At 52.1% G+C, this 19182-nt stretch overlaps 1 protein-coding gene across 1 annotated transcript; it reads right to left on the bottom strand.

Moving 5' to 3' along the window:
• Window positions 1-394: 394 nt before the first annotated feature.
• Window positions 395-2677, bottom strand: FZD9 (frizzled class receptor 9). The gene has a single exon (XM_021005872.2). The coding sequence runs from the start codon at window positions 2640-2642 to the stop codon at window positions 831-833; it is 1812 nt and encodes a 603-aa protein (XP_020861531.1). The 5' UTR covers window positions 2643-2677; the 3' UTR covers window positions 395-830.
• Between the last annotated feature and the right edge of the window lie 16505 nt (window positions 2678-19182).

Here is a 19182-nt window from a genome sequence, read left to right as displayed (position 1 = left end):
CCAGCCCTGTGAGGGAGGAATTCAAATGATGACAGATAGAGGGGAGCTGAGGAAGGGGGATCTAGTGCCAGCCACCCTGTGGTGCTCCCTGACACACCCCAGGCTCCTTGGTACTCTGGGCAGGAGGCTGGACGATGTCACAGCCCAGTCTGTAGGACAGATGGGCACGGCCCTGTGATCAGGTACCTAGCTTTGCAGTCCTGAGTGAAGAAAGGGGAAAAACCCAGCCCCAAGGTCCATGAGAAATACAGCTGTCTCAGCAGAAATGCTGCATCCCCAGCCTCAGCCCCAACAACACCGACTGAAGCAAGGCCCTACCCCTCCAGGATATCTACCCCCCCTTCACCTCCTTCCCCCATGGCAGGCTCAGGCAGGCAAGTGGTGCCACACAGGGTGGGGGCGAGGGGGTTTATTCCAGTCGATGCTTCCAAAGGAACTTCACAATAAATTACATCATTAAATAAACTTCTGCCCGGATCAGGGCCTTCTGCCCTCTCCTCCCCCCTTCCCTCAATCCACATGTTCTTCCGGAGCCCCATGGGCCGGGACACGAAGCAGTTCTGTCCCCTCTATTTTGCTCCCATGGGGTGCAGAGACCACTGGGGACTGGGGAGTGGCGGGGAGTCTCCACTCCTCTCTCCTCAGCAACCCCCCCCCCTCCTTCCAGGCCTCTGGCTCTGCCGACCTTGACAGCTGGGTGGCCACTCCAGCTGTCCCAGAAGGCAGGCAGCATGTGTGCCTGTGTCCCTGCTGGAGGGGGTGGGGCTGGAGGCAGGCTTGAAAGGGTGTGGGAGGGGAGGGGAGACCGAAAAGCCCCCTCTCCCCTGACCCTAGAGGTGCGTGGGGTTCTCCAGATACGGGTCTGCCTTGGTCATGTGCAGGACCACGGCAGGGGCCTTGTAGTGGCAGTGGGCCCCGCGGCCGCAGCCTGCCGGACCCCCACACCCCTTGCCTCTAGCCCGGCCACCCCCTGCCAGTTTCCGATGGCAGAGGCTCTGCCAAGTCTGGAAGGTCTTGGAACTCCAGACCCAGACGCCACTGGTGATGCCCACCACAAGAGACATGAAGATTTTCAGCATGAAGACAGCCACAGTGGGGACGGAGCCGCCACGAAGGGAGCAGTCCCGCCGCCCCCCAGGGATGGCGGCAGCAGCACACGGCTGCTCGGCGGCCCGCAGGCGCCAGTAGCTCATGTTCAGCCTCTCGTAGACGTAGCAGACGATGACGCAGGTGGCGGGCACCGTGTAGAGGATGGAGAAGACGCCGATCTTCACCATCAGCTTCTCCAGCTTTTCCGTGTTGGTGCCCCCAGTCTTCATGATCTTCCGGATGTGGAAGAGGGCCACGAAGCCTGTGAGCAGGAAGCTGGTCCCCAGCACCAGGTAGCAGGAGAGGGGTACCAGCACAAAGCCCGTGAGGGCGCTGGCATCCGTGCTGCCCACGTAGCAGAGCCCCGTCAGCTCATCCCCGGCCACCTTGCGCAGGGTGAGGATGACGATCGTCTTGAGGGCGGGCAGTCCCCAGGCTGCCATGTGGAAGTAGCCTCCGTGGGCCTCTATGGCCTCATGGCCCCACTTCTTCCCGGCTGCCAGGAACCAGGTGAGAGTGAGCACGACCCACCAGAGTGAGCTGGCCATGCCAAAGTAATAGAGCAAGAGGAAGACGAGCGTGCAGCCCGTGTTCTCCAGGCCCTCCTGGATCACGTAGAGGGCCCCGGCCTCCTGGTCGCAGGCCACGCTCTGCGCACCGGCCACAGCGCGGATGAGGAAGGCCAGCGAGTAGACGTTGTAGCACATAGAGAGGAAGATGATGGGCCGCTCCGGGTACTGGAAGCGGTGGGGGTCCAGCAGGAAGGTGAGCACAGTGAAGGCCGTGGAGAAGAAGCAGAGCGCCGACCACACTGCCATCCACACGAGGGCAAAGTCCTTGTCACGTCGGGACCAGAAGACCTCGACCCCGGGAGCGCAGCGGGGAGCACACGCGCGGCTCTTCTCCACGTACTGGAACTTGTCGGGGTTCTCGCAGGGGGGGCCGGGGCCAGGGCCTGGCACTGGGCGTGGGGGGCGCGGCGCCACGGGCAGCATGCCCAGGCCCTGGTGGCCGGTGTGGCCGCCTGTGGCGGCGCCCCCCGGGACGGCAGGCGCGGGGCCGGCTGTGGCATTCTCGGGCGCCTCCATGCAGAGAGCGTGGGGGTCGTTGGGCGTGGGCAGGCGCGCGCAGTCCAGGGCATCGGGCCACGGGAAGCTGAACTGCTCCATGACGGGCGCGCAGCGGCGGCGGGCCTGCTCGCACATGGGCCGGCACGCGGGGATGGGCGTCGACACCTGGTCAGTGCACATGGGCGCGTACAGCGAGCACAGGAAGAATCGCAGGTGAGCGTGGCAGCCGTACTCCACGAGCGGCGCGAACTCGTGCAGCTTGGCCGCGGCCTCGGCCTGCGTCTCGTGGCCCAGCAGGTTGGGCATGCGAGTCAGGTTGTAGCCGATGCCGCGGCACATGGGGATGGCCACGGCCTGGCAGCGCGCCCAGCCCCGGCCCCGCTCGCGCTCCGCCTCGTCCGGCCCCAGCTCCAGCGCTGCCGCCGCCGCGCCGGCCACCAGCAGCGGCCACAGCAGCGCGGCCCGCGCCGGCCCGGGGGCCATGCCGGGGGGCGTCCCAGGGAGGACGCCGCGGAGGGGGCGCGGGACGCGCGCGGCTCACTGCGCCCCCGGGGCGCCGCGCGCGGGGCCACCCATGGCTCTGCCGCCGCCGCCCGGACAGCCCCGGCCGGGCCCCGGCCGGTCCGGGTCTGCGTCTAGCTGCGAGTCTGCGTCTGGCTCCGGGTCTGGGTCTGGGTCTGCGTCTGCCCGCACCCGAGCCGCCGCGCCCGGAGCTGCCCGAGCCTGGAGCCGGAGTCGGAGCCGAAGCAGCCGCCACCACCGCCCGAGTCGGGGAGCCTGGAGCCGCCCGAGCCCCCTCCGGGCCGGCGCTACCACCTCGGGGGCGGGGCCCGGGCCCGGGGGCCGGTCCAAGGCGGGGCCCGGGGGCAGGACACGCCCCCGGCTGGGGGCTTAAAGGAGCCGCGCGCGTTCAGCGCAGACTCGGCTCGGGCACCGCCTGGTGGAGGACTGAGGCTCGCACCTGGAAAGGCGGGGAGGTGGGGGTGCGGCTTGAGGGAGGAGGACTAGGGGTGTGTCTGTCTATGAGACTGCGTGTCCATCTGGGTCTCCTTCTATCTCTGAGTCTGTCTGTCCGTCTGTGTCTCCTTCTGTCTCTGAGTCAGCCTGTCTGTGTCTCCCTTTGTCTCTATGTCTCTCTGTCTCTGAGTCTATCTGTCCGTCTGTGTCTCCCTCTATGAGTCTGTCTGTCCATCTGTGTCTCCCTCTGTCTCTCTGTCTCTATGTCTCTCCGTCTCTGAGTCCATCTGTCCATCTGTGTCTCCTGTCTCTGAGTTTGCCTGTCTCTCTGTGTCTCCCTCTGTCTCTGTCTCTCTGTGTCTGAGTCTGTCTGGCCATCTGTGTCTCCCTCTGTCTCTGAGTCTGTTTATCTGTGTCTCCCTCTGTCTCTGAGTCTGTCTGTCCATCTGTGGCTCCCTCTGTCTCTATCTCTCTGTCTCTGAGTCTGTCTGTCCATCTGTGTCTCCCTCTGTCTCTGAGTTTGTCTGTCCATCTGTGTCTCCCTCTGTCTCTGCGTCTGTCTGTCCATCTGTGGCTCCCTCTGTCTCTGCATCTGTCTGTCCATCTGTGTCTCCCTCTGTCTCTGTCTCTGTGTCTGCCTATTTGTCTGGAGATATGTGTGTGTCTTCTTTTCCCTATTTCATTCAATCATAGTTCTAGACCTGGAAAGATCTCAGAGGCTATCTTCTCATTTTACAGAGGAGGAAACTGAGGCCTAGGGAAATTAAGTGGGCAGCTACGTTTCTTAGTGGATAGAGTGCTGGACCAGGAGTCTGGAAGACCTGACTTCAAATCCTATTTCAAGACACTTAATGAACTGGTGATCCTGGGCACGTCAGTTACTTTCTTTATGTCTCGGTTTCATCATCTGCAAAATGGGGATGGTCATAGCACCTAATTTCCCTGGAATTTGGATTGTTGCAAGAATCCAGTGAAGTAATATTTGCAAAGTGACTTACGGACCTTACAATTGGCTATTATTAGATGGTTACATGAGGATCCTTTTGGAAGATTCTGGTTCTGGAACTTGGAGGGACTTCAAAGGTTGTTTAATCCACCCCCTCATTGTACAGAACATTGAGGTCCTCTCTTGCACTTCCACTCAGAACCCAGTGGTTTTTTCTACCATACCACAGTGTATTTGTAAAGAATCACTGATTCAGAGCTGCCACAGACCTCAGGGGCCATTTAATCCAATACCTCTCATTGCAGAGGAGGAAACTGAGATCAGAGGGTGTGATCACCAGGAGTGCCAGCCTTGCAGGGAGCGGGCAGGAGAAAAGAAAAGAATGGAGGAATGAGGGGCCTGGGGTCCACCAGAGTGGCAAAGGACAGCTCGGCATGAATGGCTCCATTTGGCTTTGGGAGGGGCCTACCTGAGGGCAGCCCCAGTCCTTTCTCCCTCCTCCCCTCCCCTCCTCTCTCCTCCCCTCCCCTCCCCACTTTTCCCCCCTTTCTTCCCCTCCTCTCCTTTTTCCTCCCCTCCCCTCTTTCCTCTCCTCCTCTTCCCAAGTCAGTTAACCTCTGTCTGCCTCAATCCACGGGAGAAGGAAATGGCAAACTGCTCCAGTATCTTTGCCAGGAAAACCCCACGGACAGTGCTGGCTTGCAGCGAATGCTCCACAGGGTCACAAACAGTTGGACATGACTGAACCACAGCAGTGAAGTTAGTCTCTGTACCTATTGTTATTTTGACTGCTCTTTTCCATCCCCAACTTGCTATCTCCCACCTCCACACCTTTGACCAGGCTGGGCCCCAGCCCTGGAATGCTCTTTCCTCCCTTTGGAATGTCTAGCTTCTTTCAAGAGCTGGTCTCCGGCCCCACAAAGTCTTCAGTGAGCCTTCCGGGTTGAGAGTGTTCCACTCTGCCTCGAGTTACTGTGTATCTATTTTGAATTTATTTAATTTCCTCATCTGCAAACACTAGTGAGTGGACCAGAGGTTTCTGAGGTCCCTTCTAAATGGAAAGCTGTGATCATGTAATCTGTATACATTTGGTCTGGGATCTGGGTCCCCACCTCCCAGTGTCTGAAGAGTGAGCCCTGGACCTGGAATCAGGAGTCCAAATCTGGCCTCAGGCACTTACTAGCTGTGTGACCCTGGACAAGTCACTTCACCACTGGTTGCCTCAGTTTCCTCATCTGTAAAATGGGGGCACCCATCTCCCAAGATTGTCTTTAGGATTAAATGAGTGTGTGTGAAAAAGAACTTTGGATAGGGCCTGGTGCATAGCTGGTGCTGCAGAGATGCTTGTTCCCTTCTCCTTCCCTTCCCTCAGCAGAATGTAACCTTCTGGAGGGCAGTTTGTATCCCCAGCACTTAGGCCAGCACCTGGCACACAGTAGGCAATTAATAAATGCTAGTTGACTGACGTGGTATTTAATAGATGTTTAGTAGATTGAATTGGGCTTTCTTCACTCTCCTCAGTCATGTTTTGAAAGCCTCTATCCCACTTCACCTTAGCTTGGCTAAGTCCAGGAGGCTCCTTCATCTCCTGAACTGGCCTTTTGGAGACATAGCTACGTGACTCCAGCAAGAAGGAAAGCATCTCTTAAGGAGCAGAGGAGTTGCCCTCTGCTTTAGGAAGGAAGGATCCAAGCATTTATTAAGCCCTTGCTGTGTGCCAGACACTTTACGAAGTGCTGGGGAAGGATGCGCTCTCATCCTTCGAGTACTGACACAAGTGTGTGCCAACATGGGCTATATGCAACACGCATCCATGGGCCGCTTTCCTGATGGGAGGATTATCAGGGGAAGAACTGTGACTCATTCAATAACCTGAGGGCTGCAAAAGGGGAAGGTGGGGATTTAGAAAAGTAGCATGAAACAATGGAAAAAGGGACCTACAAGAAGGCAGAGGGCTTGGGTTCAAATCATTCCCCTGTCATTACCTTTGTGATGTGGGGCAAATCTCTCTGGGCCTCAGTTTCCTCATTTGTAAACTTAGGGGGTTGGACTGTCAGGGGTTTGAATCCTAAGGTCCAGGAACTTGTTTTTGAAAAATATGTTAATAATTGCATTTTAATATAATTGATTTCCTTTGTATTTTATGAATTTAAAATTACTATTCTGAAAAAAATTATTATTCAGAGAAGGGGTCCTTAGGCTTCACCAGACTGTCAGTGGGGTGGGGTCCATGATACAGAAAAGGTTGAAGACTTTGTGGCCAAATGGGAAGACTCGGAAGTCTTTTCCATCTTTAAAAATCTCTGATTTTATCTTCATTTGGCAGAAAAGAACAATGAAGAATAGTCACGTGCCTAAAGTCCTAGTTTACCTCCCTGCCACCATATCATTAGTGACCCGTGGGAATCTGGGCCATAAGGACGCATCATCAATTTCCCATCTCCACCCTCCCGGTCCTTGTCTTGTCCAATTTCATCACTGCCCCCATCTTTAGCATTCACAAGCTCATGATCGCCATCTTGAGGCATAGCACTTAATGCTGGGACAAGAGTGATCCCTTCTGAGGCCAAGGACTTGGATTCAGATCTTGGCTTCATCAATTACTCTCTGTAACTGTGAGCAAGTCACCCCATTTCTCTACTCCTTACTTCCTAGGTTTTTCTATCTCATCCCCAGCAGCCTTGCCCTTCTCCCTACCTGTACCCCTCTTCCCCAGCCCATCCCAGTTCTCTTTTATATATTGTCTCCTCCCATTAGACTGTCGTCTCCTTGAGAGTAGAGACAATCTTTCTCATTTCTATTTATGTAATCAGCAATTAGTACAGTGCCTGGCATAAAGTAATCATTTAATAAATGTTTTATCTGTTTTTATCTCTGGGCCTCAGTTTCCTCTTCTGTAAAATGAAGTCTAGACTAGATGAGTTCTAAGCGACCTTCTGGATCCTGAATCTATGATTCTAGCATTTGCGTTCTCCACCCCCATCATATCTACCCTCACCTTCTCTATTTCTATCCTTATGACTCAGCCTCACCCTCATCACTACTCACCCCTGGATTTCCTTTTCTCCATCCTTCCCATCTCCACCTCCATCATCCTGATCCCTACCAATCCTCAAATTCACCTTACCCAACGCCAGGCCCATGACCCCCTTTCCATCTCTACCAGACCCAACTTGGCTTTCCTTGTTTCCATATCCCCATTCCTACCCTTCCCATACTTGCCTTCCCCATCCCTGTCCCTAACCATGTTTGCCACCCTCCACCCTTCCTATCTCCATCCATACCTTCCCCCATCCCCAACATTCCCATCCCTCCCCGCTCTCACAGCAGCCCCCAAGCCAGGATTCATCCCGCTTCTCATGAAGCACTCATCTGTGCTGACTGTTTTGTCAAGAGAATGTCTGTAGGCAGCCAGCCAGCCTCCAACCCTAGGAGAGACGCAGTGACTGACTGACGCATGAAAGGACACTCAGACACTAGGGTTTTGTTTTTAAAAGTGAGTTTGATCGATGACTTTTGTTTTTACAAAATCCTTTATGTACCTTCTCCATCTCCTCATCCCCAGCACCATCCATCCCTGGAACTGAACCTTTCCTAGCAACAAACATGAACAGTTAAGGAAAACAACTGACCGCATGGGCCAGCTCATTCACCATCTGGCCCCCGGAGCCCCTGGCCGCTGGGCTACTCAGCTCCTTTCTCCCTCGGCCCTTCTCTAAGTTCTCAATTACTCCAAGTCTGGCTTCCTGCTAGTAATCTTTTCATTATCATTGCTGTAGGCACTGACTCAGTGCTGACTTTGATACAGACAGACTCCCTCCCTCTCCACACACACACACACACACACACACACACACACACACACACACTTTCATACCAGAAGCCTCCAAATAGGTAGAGCAAAGGGAATTATTTGCTTTACAAAAGGTTATGTTGCTTTCTTAAAAGATTCGCCTAAAATACTCCCCATGTCCCAGTAAGATGTGATATAAGTTCAGAACATTGCTGATTTTCACACTACTTTCAGGGGAAAACCCTGTTGTTTTAGTCCTGGAGAGAAGCCTGTTTTCATGCCGTGGGAAGAAGAGCGTCGGGAAGACACTCTGTGGCTTTGGACAGATCTCCCCTCGCTGGGGCCTCGGGGTCATCATCTGTAACTGAGTGGCTTCTATGGTCCCTTCTCCCTCTGACCCTCTGTGATGGGGTGTTCTTAGCCTGGGGGCTGTGACCATGGTTTGGGTTTTAAAAAATATTTTAATAATTTTTTTCAATATTTCAATACATTAAAATCAATATAGAAACCAAGAAATCGAAACCAATGTAATTGGTTTCTTTTGCAAGCCTATGTCGCCTCTACATGTAAGAGCATTATTCAGCCAAAGGGTTTCTAGTTTCACCAGAAAGGATGGAGGACCCAACCCCCCATAATCCAGTGCCTGGCACCCAACAGGCATTTGTCGATGGATTGATTGAGCCCAGGAGGTTTCCTGAACAGGGAGTGGCTGAAGATGGTCTCTAGCAGACAGACCAAATGTCCAAGGTCCAAACCACAACTCCAATAGGGTCTCACCTGGCTGCAAACGCCATTGCTGAGATGTGTGGAGGGTCTGCTGGGTCCTTTTTCTGTGGGGCTAGAGCACAGCCAGCCCCCAACCCAGAGCCTGGGGCCTGTTGCCATGGCACTGAGCCCACTCCCAGGAAAGACAAGAGGAGGGAAGGGATCTGGGGGTGGGACGGCCCCTCACCCATGCAAATTCCAAGGCAGAGGAGAAAAGGCTCTCTGAGCTGGCTCCTCCTCTCCCTCCCGGCTTTGTTCCTCGTCCCCTCTCTTCACAAAAGGGGAACAATGCCCATGGCTCTCGCTGAAAGGGACACTATGGAGAGGGATGGAGAGAGAGGAGGCTGGAAAACAAGAAGGCTTCCCCTCACTCCACGCCCCTCAGCCCCACTTCCTAGGGAGCTGCCTTGCCAACCAGGCACAGGTGGAACCGAGCCCAAGAGTTAGGGATGATCGAGGAGGCTCACTTGCCCTCCCTCCTCCGCCCTGTGAACTCCCAGAAATGCCTGTCCCTCCCCCCTTGGAAGGGAGCGTTTGTGAAGGCTGCTGGACATGAGACCATGCTGAGGAGGCATGACTCATAGCATCACAGACTGGGAGCTGGAAGAGACCTTGAGAATGTCAGAGATGCACTCTCCTCGTGGGTGATTTATAGAAAGTAAATCTTTTGTGGTTCAGAAGCTTGGCTCTGCTAGGTCGGACTAAGGGTTCTTAACAGGTCTGCTAGACTGTTACGGCCCAAATCTGGAGCAGATATTATACTGCCTGTCCGGTTTGGGGCAGTCTCCTGTCCGGGGCCTCAGGCCCTTGGCTGTCCCATCTGCCATAGAACTGTACTGGAAAAGTGTTGGTGAACCTTCCAACCCCACTGAGGCTCATCCCACTGTGTCTACCTGAATTCATGTTAAACTTGCAAACAGAGAGAGAGAGAGAGAGAGAGAGGGAGGGAGAGAGGGGAGAGAGAGAGAGAGAGAGAGAGAGAGAGAGAGGAGAGAGAGAAGAGAGAGAGAGAGAGAGAGGAGAGAGAGAGAGAGAGAGAGAGAGAGGAGAGAGAGGAGGGAGAGAGAGAGAGAGAGAGAGAGAGAGAGAGAGAGAGAGAGAGAGAGAGAGAGAGAGAGAGGGAGGGAGAGAGAGAGAGGGAGGGAGAGAGAGAGAGAGAGGGAGAGAGAGAGAGAGAGAGGGAGGGAGAGGGAGTGTGATGGAAGGGCCTAAGATACCATCTAGTTCAGGGGTTCTTAACCTGAGGTACATGGACCCTCCACAGAAAGGACTCATGCATAGATTTCAGGGGGTACATGAACTTACTTCTTTAATATTTTGGTAACTCTTTCAGCATAAGTAGTTTCTTTTGTAAGCCTATGTATCTCACTGTGTGCATTTAAACACATGATGCTGAGAAGGGGGCAGTGGGCTTCACCAGCTGGCCTGACTGTTTCTGACACAAAAAAAAGTGAGGAACTCCTGATTTCTTGTCCAACTCCCTCATTTTACGGATGAGAAACTGCCTGATGCAGGATTTGAACTCGGATCCTTCTGACTCTCAGTACCTTCCTGTCTATGACCTCTGACCACACTCATTGTTTTGCTCCATCACGTTAGCTCTGGGGGCTGTGGATGTTGGAGAAGGGCTTTCTCAGGGCAGCTAGGTGGCACAGTGGATAGAGCACCAGCCCTGGATTCAGGAGGACCTGAGTTCAGATCCGGCCTCAGACACATAACACTTAGGAGCTGTGTGACCCTGGGCAAGTCACTTAACCCCCATGGCCCAACCAAAAACCAAAAAGAAATGAAAAAAAAGAAAAAAAAAGAAGGGCTTTCTCTGCCTGAGCTTATCAAGGGACGGCACCCTGAGGGCTTCACTCAGGACAGGTGGGAGGGTGACTGACCTGGAGTTCCCCCCAAGACCCTCACTGAGGATGCTCAGACTCCCCAGCTCTGAGTATGGGGCCCTGTACATATTAGGCACCAGCAAACATTTGCTGATGGATAATAGTAATTTGTAGTGAGAGGCAGCCTGTCAAAGTAGGGAAGGACCCACACTCAGGGTCAGGAAGGCCAGGGTTCAAGTCACCTCTGAGTTGCGCTGGCTGTGTGGCTCCTAGGCGACCCCACCCCTGCCCCCAGACAAATTGTACTAGGTAACCTTGGGAGGAGTTTTCACAACAGAAGTTACCCACACTGATGGAAATCTTCACAGGCTGCCTCACAGGACCATAGGCCCGGAGAGCTGGGGGTGACTTTGGAGACCACCAAGTCCAGCCCCCTCATTTTACTACTGCACAGGGGCCAAAGGGGTGTGCCCAAGACAGGAGTCGAACCCAAGTCCTCTGACTCCAAATTCTGGGCTCACACCTCTGGTACTGGAGCCAGGACCCTGGACTCTGTTGTTATTCAGTAGTTGTGCTGGACTCTTTGAGGTTTTCTTGGCAAAGCTACTAGAGCAGTTGGCCATTTCCTTCCCCAGCTCATTTGACAGATGAGGAAACTGAGGCAAATAGGGTGAAGTGACTTGCCAAGGGTCACACAGCTAGTAAGTGGCTGAGGCCAGATTTCAACTCGGGGATGAGTCTTCTTGACTCCCTGTGTACTATGGCACCCCCTAGCTGCACCCCGAGTCTCCTGACTCCAAGGCTAAGGCTTTCTGGTATCCCATGGTTCCCTTCCCAGTAGCTTTTTCTCCATGGAGAAGCCCCCGCCTGTTGTCCCAGATGGCCAATCCTGCTGATGTCAGAGCATGTGTGTCCCTCTTGCCCCTTTATGAGCAGTTAACGCTTCCCTTTTGGCCTCTCAGGCGCTAGGCTGGGGGTACCAGAGAGCTATAGAACAGCCTGGGTATGTGGGGAGATGTGTGCATGCGTGTGCGCATGCGTGTGTGTATGTGTGTATGTGCATGTGTGTATATGTGTGTATGTATATGCACGTGTGTGAATGTGTATGTGTGTACGTGTATGTGCATGTGTATGTGTGTGCAGTGCATGTGCGCACGCGTGTGTACGTATGTGCGTGTATGTACATATGTGTGGGGATGTGCGCATGTGCAGGTGTGTGCATGCATGTTTGTGTGTGTGTGTGTGTGTCTCCATCCCTACCTGGGAGGGCTTACTAGGGGAAGCACTGGGCTACATGGGAAAGAAAGGGCTCAGGGTCAAATCCCACCCCTTACTATCTCGGTGACCCTGGGCAAGGAGTCCCTTCACCTCTAGTCTCAGTTTCCTCCTCTGTAAAATGGTGCAGTTGGACCAGCTGGCATCTCATCCCTTCCAGCCCCAGTGTGTGACCCTGTGAATGTCTGGTGGCTGTTCTCATGGGGACAGTATCGGTGTGAAGACAGACTGGGGGGATGATTGGATGGATGAGGAGGAAAACCCTGGTTGGGCCAGCAGGACAAGCGGGAAGTAGAGGACCCTCCGGCCCCCCAGGGTCTAGGGTCCAGCCTGGCCCCTGCCCCGGGCCTCAGCAGGAGGAGGGAGCCTGTGGTTGGATGGGGGCCCCCTCCAGGGCCAGGCTGTCCGGCATCCCCAGCCAAGGGCTGGGGGGCCAAGGCTCCCGTTCCTCCTGAAAGCTGCTTTGTGGATGCTGGGCTAGGAGCTCCTGTTTCGTTGACTTTGGAACCTGCCTCTTATTTATCCAACTCAAAGGAAAATTCAGCAGTAGTGGAGGGAAAACAAAATAACTCAGCTGGCCACAAGGAGAGGGAGCCCTTGCCTGGCCCCAGTACCCCTGCCCCACCCCACCACACCCTACCCACAGGGAGGCCCCTGAAAACCAGGGGCGAAAGGCCGCCTCTCCCTCTGGTGATTCTCTGCTGGCAGAGATGGGAGCCGAGTGGGGACAGATGCGTGGATTCATCCACACTCTCCCACGGCCCTGCTTGAGGCGGATGAAAGGCATGTGCTGGCTGGCCACTGGGGGGGGAGCATCCTGTGGCTAGGGTGAAGGGTCGGTTTGTGACTGGGGTTAGAGGTCAGTCTGCAACTGGAATTAAAAGTAAGTCCTGGATAGCTTTAGTGGTCAATCTGTGACCAGAGTTAGAGGTCAGTCTATGCGCCAGATTAGAGGTCCGGCAATGGCCAGGTGAGAAGGCAGGAAGGAGGACCATCTCTTCCTAGGACACTCTGCAGGCTACTCAGAGACTGACCCGTTGACCTTGCCCTGATTAACATGGATCTTACTGAACTAAAGGACCTGGCCCCAGGTTCTTGGCTGGTCTGAGCCCTCACATGTGAGGCCTGCCCTCCCTCTCTCTTCCCCCAGCCCTGCTCCCATGGGGAGTCAAGTCTAGAGCAGAAGCCAAGGTAGGGCCGGAATTGAATTTCACTTTCAGATGTTGCCCTGTTACTCTTGGCTGCCCCAGGGCAGCCCCCTGCATTTGGGGTCTCATTTGCAGAGGCCAACAGGGCCCGAGGGGAGGGGAGGATTTCTTCCCTGCCTGGCTTCCCCTCCCCCAGCCTCAGGGCAGTCCTTGGTGAGGTCCTCCATCTTGGTCTCACATTGTCCTTCCCAGGCCAGGCCTTCCAAGGGGAGAAGGAAGAAGAGGGGGAGGACCCCTCCTGCCCAGCCTCTCCCTTCTGACTCCCATCCTCCAGCTCTGCCTGGGGAAATCTTTCTCTTCCTTCAAGGCCACCTTCTCAGGAAGCCCCCTTCAGTTCCCCTAGACTCTTCAGCCACCTTTGTTCTCAGGCCCCTCAGCCTTGTCTCAGACTTGTTGGGGTGGATTAGTCTTTCCTCAGCCACTCCCTTCGAAACTGCTTGACTCTAGGCAAGTCAAAGACTTAACAATCATGTTGGGAAGCAGAGTGGTTATCGTCATGGAGTCAGGAAGACCAGAGTTTGAATGCTGCCTTAGACACTTGATAACTGTGGCTCTCTGGGCAAGTCACCTCACCTCTGTCTGTATCAGTTTGCTCATCTGTAAAATGGGGATAATAACGGTACCACTTCCCAGGGGTGTTGTGAGGATCCAGTGATGTAACACAGGTAAAATGTGCAAACCTTAAAGTACTTTATAAATTTTTCTTCTTCTTCTTCTTCTTCTTCTTCTTCTTCTTCTTCTTCTTCTTCTTCTTCTTCTTCTTCTTCTTCTTCTTCTTCTCCTTCTCCTCCTCCTCCTCTCCTCCTCCTCCTCCTCTCCTCCTCCTCCTCCTTCTCCTTCTCCTTCCTCCTCCTCCTTCCTCCTCCTCCTCCCTCCTTCTCCTCCTCCTCCCTCCTCCTCCTCCTTCCTTCTTCTCCTCCTGCTTCTCCTCCTCCCCCTCCTTCCTCCTCCTCCCCCTCCTTCCTCCTCCAGGCTCCTTGAAGTCAGGGTCTGCGTGTGTCACTCCCAATACCCTGTCCCCACCTGGTCACTTGCTCAAGGGAATCATCATACCTGGACACACTCCTTTGTCTGTCACCTTTCAGAGTCTTCTTCCCATTCCAGAGAACAACCATGTATTCAGAGTCTACAATGTGCAAGTATGCAGAGCTCTGTGCAAGGCACTGAAGGTATAAAGTAAGAATGAAAAACAGACCCTGGTCTCAAGGAGCTTACATTCTACTGGAGGGAACACATCACATAAAGCGTATGTGTGTGGAAATCTGAGAAGGGAAAGAGCACGAACATCTTAGAATATCGGGAAGGCTTCCTGCAGGAAGTGGTCCAGGAGCTAAGCCTTGAAGGAAGCTGGGATTATAAATGAAAGGAGGGCATTTCAGGCATGAGGAGGGGCAGCTAGATGCTAAAATGTGGAGGTAGAAGATGGAAGGCCAAATTCTGGGAACAAGTTGGCCAAAGCCCTCTGATGTTCAGCTTAGGTGGGCATCTTCAATGAAGTCTTTTCTCATCTCCCCTCCCACCCCCCGGTTGGAAATGTTCTCTCCCAGCCCACATTTGCTTAGAATGGACTCCTTGTTGAGTCATTCCTTTCCTCTCACCATGGCCTACCTAGTAGATCTGGGGGCATTCTGGTGTAATGTAAGCTCTTCCCCAGAGGAAGATACCAAACTATGTTTGACTTGGTAGGTGAGTCTTCAAGAGATCCAAAAAGGCTAGGGTATTTGTCCATCTGCTAAGTGACTTACACAACCAGTAGGCAGCAGGGCAGGATTTGAACACAAGTCTGCCTATCTCCAAACCCAGTGCTGTAACTAGGCTTTCACACTTTCAAATACTTCTTCAGTATTTACACAACCTGTGACTTCATGGGTGTCTTCCCAAAGATGCAGAGCATAACTTCTCTATGACTTAATAGGAGGTTTTCAAGAACTCTGTAGCCAAAAAAATCCACCCCTCTGAAACTAATTTCCAAAGACAGAGGTTTATTATCTGATGACCAATTAACCAATCTGGACTCAAAGCTCATCCAGCCTGGTAGGACCTCAGTTGTAGAGTCCAGGGTTGGCTTGATAACGTTAGCAGGAAGTCTGCCTAGCATCCAGTAGGCACTTAATCAATGTTGGAGCACCAATCTTTGCGCTCCCAGCCCTTGGCACCTTCCACTTCATAATGATTTGTTTAATGGATGACTCACTCTATCAATCAATCAATTAATCAGAAAGTATTTATTAAGCCCCTACTATGTGTAAGTCACTCTGTAAGGTGCTGGGGATATAGACAGAAACTAAACAATCCTTGCCTTCAAGGACGTTTTATTAAATGCGTGAGAAAACAATCAATCTATTGTCAGTCAATGAGCATTTATTAAGTGCCTACCATGTGCCAGCCAGTGTGCTAGGCACTGAGGACAAAAAGGCAAAAGTGGAACGTTCTTGCCCTCAAAGGGCTTACATTCTGTCAGAGAAGATAACACATAAATATGTAAATATTTGAAATACAGGGTTAGGAATAGGGATTGCAGCTGAGATTTCGCTGGGGTGGGGAGCTCTCCGTTGAGGAAATTCCATTAACCAAAGCAAGCTGGCTCCTTCTCTTTAAGGTATAGCTTTGGAGAGTTGCCTGAACTCTGGGGTGATCTGTCCAGTGTGTGTGAGAGGCAAGGCTCGAGTTTCCTGTTTCAGAGGCTGGTCCCCTCCCCACTATGCCCCCCTTGTGTATGTGCACAAAATACACACCAGGTCGATTAGAAGGGGGAAGCCCTAGCCCCCACTGGAGGGGGGAAGGTTGCCCTCCTATACAAGGTGGTGTCTGAGCTGTCATGAGGAGCCCCAGGGATTCTAGGAGGCAGTGGTGAAAGGAGAATGAGGGATGGCAGAAGTGTGGTTACAGGGATCTAGGAAAGCCACTGTCCCCTCATCATGGCTCCAGTTTCCTCTCCTGCGTGCTCTTTCTATAGTGCTTGGGGAGAGAAGGAAGACACCGTATGAGGCTTGGGGTCCATACTGTCTGTGGGCCACTGGGGTCCAGCCTCCAGTGACAGTGATGAACAACCCAGTGGCATCCTCATGAAACTCAGGCACCCAGACCAGCCCTGGGCAGAGCCTTCCACATGCTTCTAATCCGTGACCCACTGGGTCCATTCTATCTGCACTTGTTAGAGGGTCTGTAAATTCTGTTGTGCCTGAGTGACTTCTCCTGGGTAGAAACAGGACTGGCTGATTCCCAGGGCTGGGGACTGGCCCAAGGGCAATTCATTCTTGGCTGAAATCCATCCAGTGCAGTATTGATTTCTGACCAGGGCTAAGTAAAGAATGACTATTGCTGCCTCTCTCTGGAAAAGACAGTTCTGTGAGTGAAACCAAAGACCACACATCATGCTACTGCCTCAGACTGGGCTTGCAGAAAGGAGTTTATAGCATCTCTCCCATTTCTAAAGTCCATGATTCCATGTTTCCATGTGGAACAGAAGCAGGCCCAGGAAAGAATCCTGAAATATTTCAATAGACACTTCCCTCAGATCCACAATCATCCACTTATCGCTACTCATTGGGTCTGGTCAGACAATGAGTTCTCACATCCCTGAACCATATTAGTATCCAAGTCACATCTCTTCATTTTGTCTACTAGCATGAGAGACTTGGTTAAATGCCTTGCTGGAATCAAGATATACTCTATCCACGGCATTTCCCTAATCTGCTCCTCAAAATGGAGTCGAAAGAGGCAATGAGCTCAGTCTGGCATGATTTATTCTCAATGAACCCTGGGTGGTCCCAGTGCTTACCCATTTTCTTGCTAAGTGCTTCCAAACTCTCCCTTGAATATTAGGAATCAATGTCAGTTTCCCCGGCTTATCATCTGAATTATACAAACTTCCCCTTACTGAAATTGGGATATTTGACCACTTTCAGTTCTGTATCTCTTCTGACACTACCTATATAGGTAAGTCATTTAATATCGCTTGACCTCAGGGTTGAAAACAATAATGATGATAACGATGATAGCCAGCTTCTGTAGGATGCTTTTGATAATATTTGCAAAGAGCACAAATATTATCTCCTTGGATCCTCACAATAACCCTGGGAGGTAGGTGCTATAATTCTCCCCATTTTTACAGATAAAGAAACTGAGGCATATGGAGGTCAGGTGATGTGCTCAGGGTTGCTCACATAGCTAGTAAATGTCTAAGGCTGGGCCTGGACACAGCTCTAACCACTGTGCCACCTGCCTGCTTTAAACATTCTCTAAGGTCCCTTTGAGTTCTGGAATCGTGATCCATTCCAACAATTGGCAGTGGGTTAGTGATTTCATCTGACTTTCAGTACTTTTGTGATGTCACCCATCCAGGCCTGTGGACTTTGATTCATTTAGAAGATCTAGGGGCTGTTATTAGCATCTCTTTTTTTTTTTGAGCTTGTCTTTATCTTTTAATTTCATTGATTGATTTTAAGAGGATTTTAATTCCATCTTTTAAAAAAAAATTCCATCTTAACCATTTCATTCTTTTCCCCTTAAGGATGATTTTCTTGGTAGGAAATGAAACTGAGTATTTGTGCCTTCTCCTCATCATCTGTTGCCAGCTCCCCAGGCATGTTGTCACCTTCCAGTTCCTCCTACTTCAGCCCCTCCCAAGGACGAGTAAACCCTGCCTTGCTCTGTCAGCGTTCTAAGGTCTGTAATCCAGGGCCCTTAAACCCCTCTTTCTGACCGCAAGCTCCAATTCTCCCATCTCTTATTCAACCTCATTTTTAAACCTCTCTCTCTTTTTTCTTTTTAAATGTTGTATGGATACTCCTTTCTGTTTTCCATCACTGTCATTCTCCAGTGACTATCCCACCCCCCAACAAAACCCTACCTTGTAACAAAGCAGTACAGGTAAAGAAAATGAATGAACATATTGGCTATGTCTGAAAAAGTACTTCTCCTGATGCATGAACATACTGCCACCCCTCTATCGAGAGTCAACACCAATCCTTGGAAATCATGATTGGGACACTTCAGAGTTCCGAAGTCTTTTGAAGTACATGTAATCATAGGTCTAGAGCTGAAAGGGTCCCCCAAGACCATCTTGTCTAACCTCCTCATTTTACAGATGAGGAAACTGAAACCTATTAAAGTTGTGACTTGCCCAGAGTCACAGAGACAATAAACATCAGAGGCAGAATTTGAACTCAGGTCCAGAGCCAATGCTCTTTCTACTGTATTATGCTGTCTCCCTAATCTTATTCTTCATCCTCACCACAAGTCTATCCTTCCCTGTTCTCCCAGTCCATCACCCTTGCTCTGTTCTCACTTTTTGCCCTTTGCAGTCTTGACCCTAGAGCAAACTAAACTCATGTCTACGCCATTAGATTTCCTGCCCCTTTCTCTGCCATTGGCACCTTGCTGAACCCAAACTCTGGGTAATCTTCATCATCCACCTTCCTCATGCCCATTCACATGCTGCTAGACACCATTAGAGGAGTCACACAGCTAAGCTCTCTGGCTTCATCACAAGTTTATGTTATCTAATCTCAACCGGGCTCTGGAGGACTGCAGTCTAGTGGGAAATGAAGAGATGGCTGGCCTGGGCAGTCTCCTTAAATGGAAGTTCTGGGAAGAATCATCCAATGGGAGGTAGGGGAGGGGACTACTTCTGAGTGACACTTCCAGGGTTGAAGTGAAAAAGATCACAAGATGAAGAGGCTGCTGGGGCATGATGGAGAAGTCTGATGGAGGAAGGGTGCAACCCAGTGAGAGATGACAAAATGGCGGGCCTGAGCAGGTCAAAACTCTTGTGCCAATCAAAGTGGGAATGGCCCATGGGTGGCTGCTGAACTTCCAGTCTGGGCAAGATAGGAAGACCTAGTCTTTAGGAAAAAAACAAAAAGACAACCTGGGGTCAAAATTTAAGCCCAAGTCCCAAGACTCCAAACTCAGCATTCTTCCTATTGCACCATTTGGTTTGGCTGGAGCCACTGCTGAAGACTGCACTTTCTAGCCATCTCAGCCTGGTGTCTTCCTCCATTAGAATGGGAGCTTCTTGAGGTCAGGCACTGTCTTTATGCTTATATTTGTACCTCTGATGTTCAGCACAGAGTAAATGCTTAATAAATGCTTTATCTACATCCCCTCCCTCCTCCTCCTTCCCCTTCCACCTTTTTCTCTCTCTGTCCTTGCCTCCCTCCCTCCCTCCTTTGCAGAAGCTGGGGACCCTGTTACACACGGCTGATAATGTGTTGGTCAGTCTTGTTACCCTGCTGATTTGTTTCCT

Source organism: Phascolarctos cinereus, unplaced genomic scaffold (genome assembly GCF_003287225.1).
Source record: "Phascolarctos cinereus isolate Bilbo 61053 unplaced genomic scaffold, phaCin_HiC Scaffold_5;HRSCAF=322, whole genome shotgun sequence".
In the NCBI taxonomy this organism is placed as follows: domain Eukaryota; kingdom Metazoa; phylum Chordata; class Mammalia; order Diprotodontia; family Phascolarctidae; genus Phascolarctos; species Phascolarctos cinereus.
This window is presented reverse-complemented; position numbering and strand designations above follow the sequence as displayed.